General features: G+C 47.2%; 1 protein-coding gene across 1 annotated transcript in view; it reads left to right on the forward strand.

The window, feature by feature from the left end:
* LOC138452855 (uncharacterized) overlaps window positions 1-19,815 on the forward strand; it is a 1,928,742-nt gene that overhangs the window by 594,452 nt on the left and 1,314,475 nt on the right. Inside the window, exons 17-18 of the mRNA XM_069605205.1 lie at window positions 12,986-13,197; window positions 13,339-13,423. Of these exons, the coding sequence (XP_069461306.1) occupies window positions 12,986-13,197; window positions 13,339-13,423 (297 nt within the window). The remainder of the gene's footprint in view (window positions 1-12,985; window positions 13,198-13,338; window positions 13,424-19,815) is intronic.

Genomic DNA, 19,815 nt, shown 5'->3' on the forward strand with positions numbered 1-19,815 from the left:
ATAACAATGTATCTCCCACCAAAAAGGAAAAAGGAAATCATCTTCGATATGAAGTACTTGAGGCTCAACGCGTTTCGGGGGTAGACTCCTTCTTCAGGAGCAATTAATTCTGAAATAATGTATGAGGAAACCCATTCAGGTTTGTCTTTTACTACAAATTCCAAAATATACTTCAGTCAATTTCTCATGCATATCAGAGATACCACCACCTTATTGTGTTACAATCCTAATCACATCATATCCATAGAGAGGCTGTTCAGTGAGAGTTGTATCATCAGCCATGTAATTATGTATTAGTGGGACTGAAATCCATCCCCATGTGTTGGATTTTGTGAATACCAGAGTTCCCAAGACATGAACATTAGTGCACAGACACTAGAAACTTATTTCATCTATATGGGATTAGCAAACTCTCCTGTGTGTAAAATGTTGTGGCCCGAATGATCCTAACATGATGTGCAATCTTTGAACATTACCAATCCTACCAGCTCCTGCCCAGTGATAAACCTGTCATCCAGTGTAACATACCTGCAATCTGGTTCCAAAGGACCAGTATCACGCTCACCAATATTAGAAAAAAGCACATCTCAAATCTGTGTATTCACCATGGATTTCTATCACCTAAGTTCTATCCACAACATACCACACCTAAATTCTATCCACCTACCTGTGACAACAGGAAGATGTGTAGGCGCTGTGATGGCTTAAATGCGTCAATGCGTTCATCAAAAAGGACCCACAATGTTGGTCAACAAATGATTCCTCAACTGCTAATCATCGATTCAAAACCTCTGATGTCCTAAATATAAAGACCAAAATTCAGTCTCTTAGCGTTTGAATACGCATCCAAGTACTACGGGACAAGTACTACACTTTCCATATATCCCACCTACCTTTATATACAGGCAGATGTTAACGTGATTCTGAAATGCCCCATGTTTAGTAGTCACAGCATCAAAACATTGTGGATCAACCGATAAGTTCCAAATTAAGCCTCCAATGTTTTATGCCTGGAAACAAATGGGTTCCCATGTTCAAAAACCTCTTTAAACATACAGCTGAGCATCTCACATCTGACTAAAAACGTTTGTCCATGCCTCTAAGTAAAAACTATGTAACGTGGCATTTGATCCTAATATGTATCTCTTCTCTATTTACCTGGCGCTGGAGTATATCTGCATACGCTCTAATCTACTGGTAACAACTTCTCTCCGTTCTGAACCTGGAACACAAGATGTCTGGTAGCCTGTCACGTGAGCCATCACGTGAAACTATTTATTCAGGAAGTAGTGTTGCTGAGTGTCGCGTAGCACTAGTGCGATATCCTCAATAACAAGAGGCCATATGTAAGGAACTGTTTATACTAGATTCTACGGGTTGCAAACTTTCTCCACCTTACGCTCGGAACTCAGGCCGAATGGCCGCGTGTCACGTGAACTATCACGTGAACTATCACGTGAGTCTATTTCGAAACACAAATACTGGTTCAGTACCATTATTCAAGGGAGGCAATGTATATAAATCTGCTAATGCTAGATGGCGCCTATCCCTTATGTAACACCAGATTATATCCAAGTGCTGTCACGTGAATATTTCAGAACGAAATTACGTTGTCAAGCAACGTATAAATGCTGGTGTGGTATCCATATTCAAGAGAAGCTATGTGTATTAGTCATGCTCTATATGTATGCAATATTTCCATATCAAGGTATGAATGGTCTATTGTTCCACCATTATGGACCAACCTTAGCTCATAAATAGTTCTGTCGGTTCCATTGTATTGTAACCGCAATCATCACCGGGATGAGATTCGCCGCTCCGAATGCCAATTTAGGTGTTAAATAAAACAGTTCAGTGAGAAATCCTCATTCATTCCTCTTGGATATACTGTGTCGAGTAGGTCAATCTAGAACATCTACCTTTGTGTGAGTCGAGTGTTCTAATCTCCACCTCTGGGGGACGTTTCACCACTTCTAGAATATTAAACAGGATTTGGGCGATTGAATGTCTCAATGCCTCAAAGTGTCTAGCCACTGGTGATTTTTCATTCCTGCAACAGATATTAGACTTGTGCTCCGTCCCTCGTTCATGGAACGACCTAGATGTTTGTCCAATATACAGAAGCCCACAGGAGCATTTTATACTGTATATTACCCTTGTTGATTTGCAAGTGGCAAAGTCTCTCAGTGGAATTATCTTTCCCGTACAAGGATGCATGATATGATCTTCTTTGAGTACATTATTACAGTGGCTACATGTGAGACAGGGGAAAGTCCCCTTTCTTTTGGATATCAATGTTGTTTGGTCGTGCCTTGGTGTCCTTTCAGCTTTAACCAAGTCATCTCGAAGATTTGTGCCTTGTTTGAGGGAAGTTTTGTGGGTAGTTTGGAAGGAAGTTTGGAAGAAAGTTTCCTGGGGCCGTACTTACCTGATTGGATACCCCCCTTGGGCCGGGGGAGTCCATACATACCCCAACTGGGGCTGTTCCCCTTGTACCTTGGGCTAATGTAGGTGGCAGAGTCAGGTGACGCTTTTGTGGTATACCCTGCCTGGCTACCACCCGCTTGGGACTGGTCAGAGGGTCTTCTCTGCCTCTCATTTGGTTTATTAGAGGGAGGGGTATTTTTAGGCCCTCCATTTCTAGGTCCAAAATGGGGGTATTCTGGCAGCAGCGTGGGTGTTGTATGGTTTGGGATTTTTGGGAGAATTTTTGTTTTCCACAGCTTTTGGACTTCATAGATCCGGGTAGCCTGTTCTATTACCCAATCCATGATCCTTTCATTGTGGAAGTCCCTTACCAGTTGTGTCATGATGTACTTAGGGAGGGCATGAAAATAAGTATTGGTAAACACCCTACTATTTGTGCGCACCTGTCTAGAGGTCTGGGCAAATGCCTGCTTCAGTTCTTGCACAAACTCTCTCGGTGCCTGATCTTCTCCACACTGCAGGTTGTAGGCCGCCTTGCGAGCCACCTGGGGGTTCCTGTGCACAGAGAAGTGTTTCAAGATAGCCGCCTTGTAGGTAGACCATCTGGAATGATTTTGATCCACCAGCCCAGCAAAGAAGCTGGAGTATTCCTGGGAGAATGTCCACTTGAGAAACTCCATGGAATTATGGTAATTTTTGATGCCAAATGATGTCATCATCTGGTCATACAGCTCCAGATGCTCGCAGACTGAGTACTTGGCATCTTTGTGGTAAAGAGTCATGAAGCTTCCGATGGCTTTTATTTGTCGATTGGGGTCTTTTTATAAGAGTTCTCTTTTGTTTGGCAGCCTTCTTTTTCCGCTGCACCATTCGCCCTCAGACTCAGAGTTGCTACTATTTGTGGTCCAATCCCTGTCCTCTAGGTGCTCCCTCATTCTTTAAGACTGTGAGTCTCTCCCAGAATGACGAGGTCTAGTCTCTTCTCCCCTGCTGTATTGTGGGCTCTCTGGGTCACTTCCCTTGGGCTCCCTTTTTTCACACAAGGGAGTACTCATCTGACTCCTCCCTTCTTCTGGGTGGGGTGGAGAACTCCCCCCCACCGCCCTGAATGGGTGGCGGTTTTCAAGATGATGTTTTAGGGCCTGAACTCTGATTCCTCTTTATCTGCAAAGTGGACCAGATGGTCCCTTTGTAACCTGTCTCTATGCTAGTTTAACTCCCTGATCTTCTCATCATAGGAGTCCTCCTGGTCAGATGTGTTTTCCAAAATATTTTTAAAACTAAGCAACGATGCACGTCCATCAATATCTGACGGGGGCTGGCTTTCCGGCTCAGTCATGCTAGGCCTAATTGAGTCTAGCTGCCTCATGGTTCCCGATTCTTGTGAACTGGTAGACATGAGGTTAGCAGCGCCTTTTACATATAAGTTGGTGAGTTGGCTTGAGGCCCCTGGTACAGAGGACATCACACCGTGATCAGGGTTTGCCCTTCCATTCCCTAACTGTTCGGGCTTCCCCAAGGCCTGATTAAATATAGCCTGTTCTTTTTCTAATCTCTCTAATTTATCTTTCTCTGCCCCTATTTCTTGGTAGTATGCAGAGTCCTGAGCGTTGTACTCTGTTACCGAGGCTTGACTAGCTTCTATGACCATATCTTGTGCCACTACTTGGCCACGGAGTCCCTTGTTCTCCTCACAAAGGGCCTAATTTTCTTTCTGTGAATCTTGTATTGTCTGGGAATACTCAGACCTATTCTTTTGCAGGTGACTAATCTCCTCACTCTGTGCATTTTTGGTCTGTGTTGTCTGCTCTAGGTCAAATTCTATTAATCTCATATGTCCCTTTAACTTTTCATTCTCTACTTTTATGTCAGTCAGTTCCTGAAAACATGACTCACCTTTGTCCAGGTCTGCCTTCAACTGCCACACTTCCTGACACAGGGCATCTTTTTCCTGGCACAGTGTGCTATTCTGTTCACTGAGGTGATCTCTCTGCTGTTTCATAGCGCTCAACTTCCAGTGCTCCTGTTCAAATTCCTCTTGGGAATGGACCTACTTAATAATCAACTGGTTATTCTCCTCTTTCAATTGCTTGATCTGATTTTAAAAAGCACAGATGTCCTCTAAACAGGCTCCATTGTACGTCATTTGTTGACTTCATTTTAGTTGACTGTCTTTCAGGTTCAAAACCCATCTTGGCACTCCTCTTTCAGTGCAGAGAATTGGGACTCTCGCTCTGAATTAATTTGTTGCTGTGCTGCCAACTCCTCCTTTAGCTGCTGAATGACATCACCTAATTCTAACTCAGAATTTTGGCTCTGTAGCACTTTCTCCTCTACCTGCCTGAACTCTCTCTGTGCTTAATCCAAAAGCTCAGATTGATTTTGCACAGAGGCTACATTCTCCTGGTACCTTTCTTTCATGATCATCATGTGCAAGTACATATATGCAGTGAGCTGGACACTTTTAGTTTGCTCATTTCTGGTGGTCTGTGTCATGTAAAAACCTGTCAGGGCTTGATGTAACAGGACACTGTCCTGCCACACATCCATATTTATAGAGGTCACCTGTTGCATCATTCTAAATTGACAGGCTTCATGTTCCTGTTCTGCCCACTCCCCTTTAATGAACAATTTGGATAGAAGCTGCTTCCTAGCCATGTTAATTTCTATGATGCTCAGTGTAAAATGTGTTCTGCACCGGACAGATTCTCTAGGCTGGGGCAAAATCTCAACCCTGCTTCTGCCTAGTTTATAATCACAATATGTTATTTAGACACACAGCCCTGACACCCATGGTACAAGTTTGGCTTGTACCCTGGGTACGCCATCACAATGTAACCCAGCTTACTATCCACTAATTGTAACAATACCTTCAATGGGCTAGTCTGCTGTGCTACACTGTCATGGGGGAAACACTTCCTTGATCCCGGACTTACGAGCCCCCAAGTTTGTCACAATATATTACACAGCACAAGCAAGTCAGGGATCTCTTTCCCCTGCAATGAATATGGCGCACAATAAAACCGCTTTTTATTTTCACAATCTAGATTCTTTTTAAGGAGGCCTCCAATCCATCTTGCACACAACCTCGACAAGCACCCTGTGGCACAGTAGACTAGGAACCAGCCCGGTGTGTTATCAATGAATATTTTGTTAATTTATGATTTAATGGGAAAATAGAATAAACAGTTTCAATAGCCCCCAAGGTGTGACAACACAAATTTCAGAGTCCTTTTTGGTCAAGCGGCACACTGAGACAACTCAAACATGTATAGCACAAGGATTTACTTTTTACTCCTCTCACCACTACTATCAAGACAGTTCAAAACACCATGAAAATGAATGCAACCCACAGGAAAGTGTATCCGCGCACAAAGGATTCTTGAGCCCCAACAACCCTCATCCCCCTATACCTCCACTAGGCTTGCAAGATTTGAATGGAAGGCAGTGGCAAGGAATGGGAACACAAGGTTAAAATCGCATTTTGAGTGCGGTTTTCAGAAACAGTATGGGGAGCCAGCTATGAAAGGGGACAATTTGTTTTTTTTTTTTGGTCCAGGAGGAATGGGTTTTTAACTAGTTAGGACACCTGCTATGGGACAGCACAAAAGGTACTTCGTGCACTTATACTTAGAAGACAATTCGGGCTTTAGAACATGCTAGCCAGCACACAAGAGGAAAATCGATTTTAGAATTTGCAACACATGGGCAAATGAAAAGGGAATGCAATTGGAAATGTGTTCACACAATACAGTAGGGTAAGAGGAACAGACTAGGAAAAGCGTTTTTTAAAAGTTTAAGCTCACTTTCAACGGAAAAGAAAATGCAAATAAAATTCGTTTTGACTAAGGCTGCAGATGGCAGGCAAGCTCTAGGCAATAACTCACAACAGGAAAATCGGTTTTCAGTTAAAATGACAGAGGCACACAACAGGTAGGCTCTGGACAAAGGAATAGCTCACCATAGGAAAATCGGTTTGGGCTTAAAATGACAGATGCAAATAGAAATTTGTTTTGAAGGACACCATTTAAACACACAGACAAATGGGTTTTTCAGCTCACAATGAAATGAATTCTTTGGGGGAACAGTTTATAACTATAACGGCTCACAATGCACCTGGAAGAGATAGTTGGTTTCGAATACCAACTATGCCAATCCCGTGAAATAAATGTGGAAATGAATTGATTTAGTGAGAATAATATACTAGGATCTACAAAAGCAACTGAAAATTCTTCAATGGGAAATGACTGAAATGCACAGGCAAACAGGAGTTTTCAATGGGAAAATGATTACGATGCACAAACAAGTAAAGGATTTTTCAATTGGAAAATGACGGAATTGCACAAATAAGTAAGATAGGGAATTTGTCCATTGAGGAATCCCTATGGCAATGCTGAAGAGGATAGGGCTTATTTAATCTATGGCTGGGGATGTCTATACTTACAGGAGAGTGCTTGATGGACATCAGGGGGGCATCAGAGCATCACTGCTGGGACAATCAAGGGGTCAGTCAAGGATTCTCTCTGTCCTCCAAAAAGGTCCCAATCCAGCTACTACAGCTCCTGGCTCCACTCCAAGAATTAGGCCTCACTCTGTTAGAATGGTTCCAGATTTTGTCAGCTGCACACCTCAAGATTTGGTAGGGAGAGTCCTGATTTGAGGCGGAGTGAATTATTTATAGGGCAAGTGTCATCACTGATGTGTCATAGTTCTCGCAGAATGGATTGGGCAGTGTTCAAGAGTTCCCTCCCATCTTTGGGCCGATAGGTCCAGAGAATGTGGGAGTGTTTTGGGAAGCCTACATCCAAGAACTCTGCCCCCCTCCCCTTCACCCGCTCACCCCAGAACCTCTCCTGTGCGTTTGTCAATGTGCGCTTGTTGATTGTCCATGCCATAGACATCAGAGACTTGATCACCAATCTCAACCTTGACCTTCTAGCCATAACATTACAACCTTGGCGGAGAACCATGGTGCTATTAGCACCATGGTCCATGCCGCTAAGGTTACGATTCCGCCATGGTGGACGGCGGAATTACCGCCCCATTCCAAGGTGAGGTGGGCGGTAATTCCCCATTCACCATTTGCCCTTCCCCATTCCCATTTTTGCCCCCATAGGGCATAATGGGAATGGGGAAGGCGCTAATTACGGCACCGTAAATTACGGTGCCGTAATTAGCTCCAAAGTCCCTTTGCGGGTTGAATTTTTAACGCCTGCTAAAAGCAGGCGTTAAACACCAACCCGCAAAGGGACACTTGTAATCAGGCGTTAAGGGTTAACGGCACCGACGGCGCCGTTAAACCCTTAACGCCTGAGTTGTAATGAGGGCCATAATCTTAGCTGCACCCAGCCGCTGGCCCAGCACTCTCCATCACCCCCCTGGCTACATCATCCTCCGATGTGACCACCCTATACACAGAGATGGTGGGGTTGCCCTCATCCATAGAGCATGCTCACCATCAACCCACTCCCCACCAGCGCTTCCCCCTGCCATGAGATACTTAGCGCCAAGCTCATAGTATCCCCCACCTCCACCGTCACCCTCCATGTCACCTACCGCCCACCAGGCCTTGTCATAACCTTTGAAGAAAACCTCTTATAGGTGATAAACACCAATGTCAAACCTACCTCCAAAATACTCATTATGGGTGACCAGAACATAGGCTTGAAAGACCCCACAGACAAAGACGCCAACAACATTGTCAACTCCTTGATCTCTCTGGGCTTCACACAACGTGTTACCAGCCCAACTCACCGACTTGGCCGGATACTCTGTTGGTTTACCAACCTCAACTGCACTACCACCATCACTGCTAATAATCCCTAACCTCTGGTCTGACCACCATACTATCACCTTCAATATACCCTTATGCCATCCACAGACCACCAACACCACCCCGCTACCGCCTGCTATCACAGGATGCACTCGCAACCTTGCAAAGGAATGCCTCCTGTCCCTTCTACTTGCAGATCGCACGCTCACCCGTGATACTTTGCCCTCCAATCCCACTGCCCTCCTCAACATCTACAATGCTACCATACTCTCAGCAGTCGACACCATCGCCCCGCTCACGCCAAACCATCCACTCACAGAAACTGCTGATTCACACCCAGCCTTCAATCCATGCGAGCGAGAAGTGCACCCTACAAGCCAGCTGGTGCAAATGACCCACAGTGACCAACAAAACATCCCTCGCTAACTTCTCCAAAGAATACCAGAAGGACATCTACCCAGCCAAGGCTACTGCTCTCTCTAATAGTATCTTACAGGCCCATTCCCAATCTCGGCAACTGTTCTCCATCCTCCTCAAGCTGGAGAAACCTGCCACACCGACGGTTAATTTCAACAAAGATGCCACCTGGTGCAAAAACATCAAAATTCCCTCAGAAATAAAATCTCCATCCTCCAGAGAAAAATGAAAGAGAAGCAAGCAACATCATTACGAAGCCTCCCACCTTAGACCGGTCGCCCAACCCTGTCCCCTCTCGACCCCCTGCCACCTCCACCCTGTTTAGCTTCCTCCCTGTCACAGAAAATAATATCACCAAGATCATTGCAAGCCTTAAGCTCTCGCTATGCCAAGGCGACTCCTGCCCCGCTCCTCAAGGACTCTGTAGCAGCCTTTAAACCCATCATCACTGCATTCATCAACTCTTCCTTCAGATATAACTTTATCCCACCTAAACTCAAGAAAGCCTGGGTCTCCCCTATCAAAAAAGCCTCACTTGACCCCTCCAGTCCCACAAACTAGAGCCCCATCACCACCATACCATTCCTACTCCAAATCTTGGACCGCGCCGCCTATATCCAAATACAAAACCACCTCGAAAACAACAATAACCTCAGCCCACACCAGCCAGGCTTCCACCCTGGTCACAGCACCGAATCTGCACTCCTCGACCTAAAAAAACAAATGGACGACCTCTATGACTCTGGCAACCTAGCCCTACTACTCCTACTCTACCTGTCGGAGGCATTCGACCTGGTTAACCACCAAACTCTCCGCCACCACCTTGTCACTGCTACCAACTTCTCCCTTGAAGCAACCAATTGGGTCACCTCCTTTCAAGCAGACAGAACTGCTCATGTTTACGCAGGGAACGCATTGCATTGCTGTGTCCCTCAATGATCTTGTGCCTAATCCCACTGTATGTATCATTTATACCAAGCATTCTTCAGCCACCTAGGCGTCCTCGGCATCTCCTATACTAATTATGCCAATGACACTCAGATCTTTCTCCTCCTCACGGGCAATCATGCACAAGATACGATCACCTTCAACAAAATCTATGACACCATACAAGCCTGGATAGTGTGAGAAACCGGAAGGTGTCTGTCTGACTTAACCCTGGGAATCTGTCATCTGGGTGGCCAGGACATATCCCAATACAAGGGTCAGGCAAAGTCAGGAAATTGATCAGAATCACACACACCTGGCGGCCCTTTCCCTTCCCCACAGGGATAAAAGGTGGAGCAAGAGAGTACAGTACGAGCAAGGCAGACCGCACGATGAGACAGCTATCCAGACCCGGTAGTTCAAGAGGAGGAGAAAGGCGGTGAATATCGAGAGGCTGGCAATGAGAGACACAACCTTGCCCTTTCCAACACAGACCCGCAGAACCTCTGCAGAGGGAATCGTAAGACCGTGGACAATAGCCCAAGTGTGCTGCAATAGATGTCAACAGTACACAGAGCGTGTCAACACTGATATCGAGAGGCTGGCAATGAGAGACACAACCTTGCACTTTCCGACACAGACCCGCAGAACCTCTGCAGAGGGAATCGTAAGACCGTGGACAATAGACCAAGTGTGCTGCAATAGATGTCAACAGTACACAGAGCGTGTCAACACTGATAAGCGGGAGGCAGGGAAACTCCTGCTACTGTGGTACCGGCCTTGAGTCCAGTTACGAAGAAAGCCAAGCGTTTCATCACAGCCGTTGAGTTGAGGGGAGAGCCGATAAGAGCCGGGCTATGGTGGATGTACGACGCAAAGTGGCCAAATGAACTATGTTGAAAAAAACTGTAAAGTGTTGTGGGGAGACCAGCTGCACCGGTAACCAGCAACACTTGTGTGCTAACTCGAGAGACTCTGGTGGATCTCTGTGTGAATGAAAACTACAGAAACCAGAAGGCCGAAGAAGAGCCGCCAAGTTGGGTCAAATTGGTTATACAGGAGGTCAAGCAAAATCCCTGTACAGTCGAAAGCCTTTGATCTACGAACTTGAGAAAGCAAGTGAAGTGAATCCGGGCAACCGTTATGAATGTGTAGTTGGCAAGAGTGAACCCGACCGAGGGATGCTGACGAGAAGGGAGCAAGTCTAAAGTCCCGACATTAAGAAGAGAAGGAGAAGTGCACTGTTCTGCTTGTCATTTGTCATGCTTGTCATTTGGGGTCAGAGCCGGACCGAGGGAGAAACCAAGAGACATTATAAGGCAAAGAGAAGTACTATCCTGCTTTTCAGGGTCCGAGCCCGGCCGAGGGAGAGCCAAGGGTGGGAAGTTACCATCCATAGTTGATTGAGAAAATAACTGTTATACAATTTGTGGAATACAAGGGTCAAAGCCCAGAAGAGGGGGATCTAGTCTATCACCTGAGAAATACATAGACCAGGTGTTTGTTTGTTGTTTTTCTTGATAATCCTATTGGGCCCACAGGACCAGAAAACCACAACCCCAAAGGCTTCGATATCGATAAGAACTGTAATAGGATCTAAATCCGGAAGAGGGAGATCGGAGCAATGAAAACGGATTACCCAAGACACCAAGAAACAAGGGTCCGCAACCGGAGAGGGGGACCCAAGGGTGAAGAATCCTCACCCAAAGCAGATGCAGGAAACAAACTTTACTTTTGTTGAAGGAACTTTTGTTTTGTTATTTGAACACATCAGGCCCCCGAAGGCAAGAGACTTTCAAGGAAATGAGACTTGTCCATCGATGGTCCTGATAGCTGCGAGTGGAACTGTCGACTGGTGCTCGAAAGCTCGAGTGTGTGCTGTTCTCCAAGGTCCCACCTTACCCTTTGCTCAAAACGTGGGGAAGGAAGACCCAGGCTAGCACATCCTGACATATTATTTATGAACACGTTTTTCTTTTCTTAAGATCTATCCCACTCCTTTTTGTATTAGTTGTAAGGCTTGGCAATAGGTTTCTTAGTATAGGCCCTTTTTTATTTTAACACGATCCCACAAGGACTGCCTTATTTTCATTTGATGGTCGACACTTGCTTCAATCTTAGATTTAGGTTTAGATTATGCATTTTTCCAACCTGTGTACTGTTTAATAAACACCCTTGAATTGTGATCACTTGTGTCTGTCTTTACTGTTGCCACCATGAATTCCTTACAATGGCCACCCACCAACTCTGCCTTAACACAGACAAGACCGAAATCCTTAGTAGGTCCCCTCTCATGGCTAGCTAAACTGGGCCCGCCTTTCCATCCGTCACCATTGACTCTCCTTCTGTCAGGACCCTGGGACTCTACCTGGATGCCTGCCTCAGCATGACCAGGCGTGTCAATGTCATTGCCTCATCAGCGGCCCATACCACCAAACTCCTGAATGCAGTAAAACCTTTCCTTGCCACACAAGACGCCTAGCCATTGCTCGAGCAGTAATTAGCTCCCGACTGGATTACTGCAACTCTTTCTTGGCGGGCACCTTGGAGCGCAACTTCAACATGCTCTAGATTATCCAAAATAACACTATCTGTTCCGTTCCACCTTAGACCTAACCAAACAAGACCACTCATTACAAGCCTGGCGGTCCAGAAATAAGGGTGCCGGTAGCAGCATACCGGCACCCTTTCCGGACCTCCAGACTATAAGTATGCCTGCAGGGGCCGGTGCTTCCGTGTTCCCATTCCTGTGGTGTCGTATGGGACTCCACGGGAATGGAGGCTTACACTTTCCGCCGCCTGACATCCTGGGCTGCCGGGACTTGTAATGTCCCGGTGACACCGGGATATCAGGCGGCAGAACAGTGTTACAAGTTTGGCGGCAACCCACCATTAGCACCGTCGGGTTACTGCCGAACACGTAATGAGGCCCCATGTGGCAGCCTAAAGAAAAGCAGCCCGTGAGAGAACAAATGCATTTCAAGATTCTCTCCATCACCCACTGCTGCCTCTCAAACTCTGCCCGCCCTAACTCTCACAGAGAATCAACAAACACTCATCCTTGAGACCCACCAGAGCAGTCTACAGCCACCGTCTGACCATTGCGCGATTTATGCACACAAAAGCTGGAGGCTCTAGCTTTCCAACCACTGCAGCCCATCTCTGGAACGCTTTGCTGCCTCTTAAGCGGGCCGAAACATCATACTGGCCTTTCAGGAAACAACTTAAAACCAGACTGTTCAAATGAAACTGTAACCATACCTGTATCCTCTGTATCTGCTGCTCTCCTTCTTCCACACCCTCCTTATCCTCCACCTCTTTTTCTATACCACTCTCTATAACCAGCCCCTTGATGCCTGTAGGTTTTTGTGCGCTTTATAAATGCAAAAATGTATAAATAAATATTGGCTTCTTTACCTTCCCTTGCATTTTGTGTTTCAGATTTTTAGAGATGTGAGAATAATGGCCCGGTCCTATGCTTACAATCATACAGTTAAGCTCTACAATCGCATTGCTTCTGCGCTAGTGGAGTATGAAGCACTGTGGTACCAGAAATGGACAACGCAGGTCGACACAGGTCTCAGCGCCCTCAAAGTTACATTACTTGTAAGGCACCCTCTGACACACCAACTGATGGTCAACACTGATCTGAGGTAAGCAAAGGATATTGGGAATTGCCCAGTATTACTTTATATTTCTAAAGAGATTACTTCTATTTTCAATGATAAAAAATTGCATGTCAGTATATTCAACTGTATGGATAGGATTTATTTAATTGTCTCTCTTCATGATAGACTCCTCCATTTAATTGAAGAAACAAAATGGATGATGCGACTTGGCATTCAGGTTCCAGAAGCAGCCTTGTTGGCTTTTAAACAAGTAAGAAAAACAAACTGTTTTCATATTGTTACACGCAAAGTAGAAGTGGGAAGATACTGTTTTGTAATGCTCACTTCCTTGATTATCGTATGACAAATAGCATACTACTGTTGACGACCTAGCAACGGTTCTCTGTTAATTTTTCGCCAGTCATTTTTTCGATGGGTTTTTTGCTGAATTATTTTTCTTGAAAACCCATTGAGAAATAGTTTTTTCTTTTGGTGCTCCCCCAAGCTCCCCATTCCCCTATTAATTCAAACCTATTCCCGACCCCCACCCCTCATATAGCCTTCCCCACACCCCAGCTATGTTTTTCGGTGGGTTTTTTCGATGGAAACACAACTTGGCAAAAAAACGATCAAAATAATGACTGGCAAAAAATGAACATTGTACATTAGCAAGAAGTGCTCAGACCTGCAGTCCTCTGCTGTCAATTTTCATAGCTTGTTATAGCACAGGTGGAAGTGGTAGGTGCTGGCGGGTGACATGCTAGTCACTTTAACAGTCTATTACTTGCTTGATTTGAAAGTATTGCACTGACTGTCTTCCTTGCACACCTTCTCCACTGTGCCTCCCTGGCTGCTAGGCCACCTGGTATGTTCCTGTGCACTCTGCAGCTCCCTTTCCTAGCTCTCTCTCCCCTGCTACTCCCATTGCACTCTCCATCTCTCCTTTCTATTCCAACTGCTATTCTATCACTTATCCTTTCTCTCTCACAAAGTCTGGAAGAATAAAAATGAAAAAAGCTCTCCTGGACTCTAACCCAGGCCTTTCCATCCCAGGCACTTACATTGACGCCACTTCCAAACAGACTTTCACTGACATCCTCTTCACTGTCCCCTCTCCTGATCTATGTACCCCTCATCTGGTCTCCACTCTTTCTCCTTTCTCCTCCTCACCCATTAATGGGCACTAGGTGGGAAGTCCTCCTTGCGTATGTCTCGTCCTCTAGGTGCATCATTAATGTCTATCAGAATGGCACTATCATGGCCCAAGGTTCTCAACCTGCTCTTCTCCTTCTCGACTGGCACCTGCCTTCTCTCATCAACTTCCTCCCTGCTGCTGCCACCCCCTCTTCCCCTCCCCTCACTTCTCCACCACCTCCGATGGGAGTACCTCGCCCGTGTACACCCCCTCGGAAAACCTTCAAAGGTGGTAACCAGCTTCACTCAGCTACTCTGAATGTTCGCTCTGCAGTCAAACACTTCTCAGACATCTGTCTCCTTTTCGAAGACTTTGACTTGGACATCCTCGCTCTTACCAAGACGTGGTTTAATGCCAGCTCTGTCACTACTCTTAACACTCTCCTTCCTGAGGGATACAAAATCCTCTCCAAGCCCAGACCCAAAGGACTGGAGGTGAAGTGGCCCTGATCTTCCCTGAGTGGGTCCCTGCCTCCATCATTCCTACTCAATCCTACCCCTCTTTGGAATGCCCCGTTTGCAGGCTGGGGTTTTCCCCCACTTTCCCTCTCACCCTCACCTCTATCTGCAGACCCGCTGGCCCTATCTTCTTCTTTCTTTCTGAATGGGCGGAACTCGCCTCATCTATTTCAACCTCTTCTTCCAAACTACTCCTCCTTACTGACTTCAACATCCACCTCGTCTCTCTTGAATCATCCACCTCTCAGTTCCTCTGTGACTCCCTCTTACTATTCTTCCTTCCCGCGACTCACTCTGATGGCCACACTCTTTATGCCCTTGTCTGTGGTGAGATCCCCATCTCTAATACGGTCACCACCCCCATCTCTTGGTCTGACCACTCTCTCCTTTCATCCTATCTGGGGCTCCTTGGCCCACTGTCCGAGCCATCCCCTGCAGTGCCAGCCTCCTTCCCCGTTGTTCTACGGATGAAGCGAGTGTCAGCTGCTGATTCTGCCTCCATCTTCAGCCCCCCGCCGTTCCCCGCTCCGTACTCTTTCTCTGACTCTTCCCTTGCTAATCTGCATCTTGTCATCTCCAACATTCTTGACATCCTTGCCCCTGCCCTGAGGATCATTCTAAAACAGGCCACCAAGAACAATAGCTGGTATGACTCTGATCTAGCATCTCTGAAAAGCAAGTGCAGAGTTGCTGCATGGAAGTGGCAAACCTTGGGCTCATCCTCTGACAAACTGGCCTGCAGCCTGCTTCAAAGGCAATATTGCCTCTCTATCCACTCCAAAAAGCAGGCCCACATCCAAGCCCGCATCACTGGAGCCTCTAATAACACGGCCAAACGTTTGAAAATCTGCAAGGAACTTGCCAATCCCCTTGCAGTCTCCACCTTTCTCCTTCCTTCCCAGGCCCTCTGCACTGCCTTAGCCTCCCACTTCATAGCCAAAACTCAGGACCTCCTGTCTGCACTCTCCTCCACACCCATCTCCTCTCCCTCTCCCACTCCCCTGCCTCTCTTGGTTGCCCAACCCCTAACCCCCTTGTCCTCCTCCCTCCTGCCCATAACACTGTACATGTTCTCTAAAGTGGTCCGCTCTAAGAAGGCCTCCTCCAAACAGGTGCTTCTCTGCTCCTCCAGAACCATTAAGGACAACATCTCCTCTCTCGCCCCATCCCTTTCAGACCTCTGTAACTACTCCTTCACCACTGGCTCTTTCCCTCTATCTCTTAAGCACGCCCTTGGGCACCCTCTTGTAAAAAAGCTGTCTGCTGATCCCTCCTGCCCGGCTAGCTATCGCCCAATCTCTATTACCCCCTTCATGGGTAAACTCTTGGAACGTTGGTCCTCCCCCAACTGACCCTCCACACTGATCTTGTTGGCTGCCCTCATGACAACCAATCTGGATTCCAGCCATCCAGAGGCACAGAGACTGCTCTCCTAAACACCTGTGAAACATTGCTTGCAAATCTCAACTCCAACTCTGCTGCTGTTCTCATTCTCCTCGATCTCTCCTCCGCCTTTGACACGGTCAACCATTCCATCCCCCTAAAACGACTCTGTGACATCCTCGGCATCACTGACTGGGCGGAATTGTACGAACGGACCGAAAAAAAGGTCTGACTGCCCAAAAGGTCTGAAAAATACATACCACCAAAGGGTCGGACACCAAAAGTTCGAACCTTTGGTGGCATACATTGTAGGTAAGTAAAAAAGTATACAGTATAGCGAGCAGGGATTGGAGGGGACACCCCTGCTGCACACCCGACATCTAAAAAAAAAAATGGGGGCTGCGGTGGTGTCCCCCGCAACACCCCGCTCACTATACTGTGTGATAATGACCAGGGGGTGGCAGGGGAAACCCCTGCAGCTGCCAGTTTAAAAAAAAAAAAGAAAAAGACCCTGCGGCGCCAGTTCCCGATCACGGAAGTGAAAGGGAACTGGCGTCACAGGAACACGGCAAAATGGAAGATAAGTAAGGGAATGGGGGTGTGGCGCGGGTTTTTTGGGGGTATGGGGTGCGTCATGGGTGTGGTGTGGGTGTGGGTGGGTGTGTGGATATGTGTGATTTACAGTGTTTGTTTGCATGGGAAATGTACAAACCTTTGGTGGTGCGTACATTTCCCATGCAAACCTTTCCGTGACGGAAAAATCACACAGATCCGACCGGGCACCGGACTGGCTGACCTCTTTCCTCACTAACCGCCCTTCCCAGCTGCAAATGGGCCCTTTATTCTCCTCCACCACCCTCTCTACCTGTGGTGTCCCCCAGGGCTCTCTCTTATCGCCTTGGCTCTTCAATATCTATCTCGTTCCTCTTGCCTACCTGATCTCCTCCTTCTGTCCGCATTTCCAGTGTTATGTCGATGACACACAGCTTTGCATCAAACTTCTCACTACTTCCTCCTCTTCTTCCTCTCTCATCCCCGACTGTCTGCCATTCAAGCATGGTGTCCAACGAACAATCTCTGTCTCAATGCCAGTAAAACGAAGATCCTCCTCATCGGGACACCTGTAGCTCTTCCTCTGACCCTTTGGCCACCCTCTTTGAGCCCTCTACCCATTCCATCTTGTGAGGCCAAAAACCTCGGGGTCATCTTCGACTCCATCTTCCCTTCACCCCCCACGTCATGGATCTTACCAAAAGTCCCACATCCATCTCCACCTCCTCAGAGGCATTTTTCCTTTTCTCACCTTCCCCCCGATGCTCGATGTCTCCAGAGCTCTGGTCCTTTGCAGGTTACAACAGCCTATTTCTCAATCTCCCTCTCTCCTTCCTTCACCCACTCCAGCTAATCCAGAATAAGGCTGCAAGACTTATCAGTGGCCTCAAGCCCAGGGACTGTATCTCTCCAGCCTTAAAATCTCTCCACTGGCTCCCGGTGACTGCAAGGATCAAATTCAAGACCCTCTGCATCATCCACAAGGCCTTCTGGGGCCTGGGACTATGCTATCTCCAACTTTCCCTCCCTAAATGCTCCCCTGCTCGAGCCCTAAACTCCTCTAGTTCCAACTCTCTGACTGTCAAAAGCTTTTTTAAGCAGAGAGTGGGGGCAGATCTCTCTCTGTGGTTGGTGCCTCCCTTTGGAACAGCCTTCCTGCCCCTCTTAGATTTGAGCCTGACCTCCTGAAGTTCGGGAAACTGCTCAAAACTCTGCTCTTCTCTACCTGTTTCCCTCTTTCCCTCTTTCCCTTCCCTGCTAATCACCCCACTGCCCCTCTGACTGGTGGCCTGATCCTCATGAACCTCACAGGCTTTCAGGCCCTTCCTCCCCATCATTACCAGCACCCCCACCCCCATTGCATTGCCCTGCGGGCCGACGCCTGGTTGCTCCATGTAGCACGCTTGAGAGCTGTCTGTAATAGCACTTAGCCTGAGGTGCTCTTCCTGGCTCCCCTTAGCAATTCCCTTGTGGGCCCCCCTCTAGCACTTTTCCACTCCTCTGCTCCCCTTTCAATCCCCCTTCCCTCCACTTCTCATCAATGCACTTGCACAGGCGAATGCTGCAAGGCCTAGTAGGACCATGACTGTAAATATATTATTGTTGCTTTTGTTTCTTGCCACTGTTATTTCCCCTGTTCCCTTCCCATTTGGTCTTGTGGCGCTTTGAAACACGATTCTGCGTATAAAGCGCCTTACAAATGATCAATAAAATAAAGTACATGTCAGCAACGGGTAATGACAGTTGCACCCTCTGCTATGTTCTCGGTAAAATGACTGTCAGAATCTGTAAAATGCTGTGTGTGCACCCAATGATAAAGCTCAGCAACGGCCGCCCTCTTAGGAGAGGGTCACATTAGGTTTCGGACTGACACATATAATCAAATTCACTGGGTTTTTTTTCTCCGTGCACGTTCTTCTCTGTAGTCGATGCTTGCTCTCCCACACAATGTACTTCTTATCCACGTGCAATGCCTCTCCTTTATATTTTGTAGCAGTGTTGAAGACTGCCATCATTTGCTTTTTTCATGTTGTGTTGGCATCTTTATGCAAGTCATTTTAGTGTTGGAATGGAAGTGACTATGCTGGTTCCAGAAATGCAGGGGCTGCATTTGGATGATGGTGGCTTAGATTGGTTATCTGACGAGGTATAAGCAGACTGGGCAGAAAGCATGTTCTTTGTCCATGAGAATGTGAGTTGGCAAACGGGAATGTCCAATTCTGTTTGCTGTGTTGTAACACTTTGCCTGCCTGTTGTTACAGGTATTATTTCCTTCTGCCACCATCAGTGGAGGAGCCACCTGTCAGGGAGTTTATACTATTAAAAAACCTCATTATGGTCTTTCACTGTCAACCTCCCAGCCCGGGCTCACTCTGGTGAATGTGAGCTCCCGCGCAACATATTGCCTCCATATACCTTGCACACGTGGCCCGGGATTGCCAGAGAGCCTGCTCATGATGATTGAACATGTATAGAACTCCTTTCCCACGTACTTCAGACTCACTGGCAGCCGCCAGCTGGCCCTGGATTCTCAGAGGGCCACTCGATGTTTCATGCTCTGACGGGGAGTTGCTGCAGGCTGCACCGCAGATTGGGCCCGGGATCTCATCCGTGTCGGCGATCTGCTTTCCAGGGCTCCGACACAGGTGTTTGTAGGGCAGCTTCTTCCCTTACCCACAGCCCTATATACTGACGGACTCTTCCCTCCTTTATTGCCTGGTCGGGACTGGGCTCTTCACATCTTTGCTCTGACTCAGAGCACCACCTTTTTCCGCATATCTTCAATACGGAGCTCCTCAAATGTCAACGCCAAGTGGCCCGGGATCGCAGGGAGGGCTAGTCACATTTATTTTTTTCAGCGCTTTTCTGGAGCTCCTCATTACTTTTACCACCTGCATTTATTTTCAGTGTGCCGACGCGCAGCGGTTCCCTCCCGTCACCTGGAGCACTACATTTACTCCACTGCAGTGCCTTCCACGGTTTGTTCCGGGGCAGTGGGGTTTTTGTTTTTGATGACTCCGCCACCCGAGTATTTTACCTTCTTTTTTCTCTCATGGGGAGCTCACAGGGGCACCT

The sequence above is a fragment of the Ambystoma mexicanum genome, chromosome 4p (assembly GCF_040938575.1).
Source record: "Ambystoma mexicanum isolate Mex_15411 chromosome 4p, UKY_AmexF1_1, whole genome shotgun sequence".
NCBI lineage: Eukaryota > Metazoa > Chordata > Amphibia > Caudata > Ambystomatidae > Ambystoma > Ambystoma mexicanum.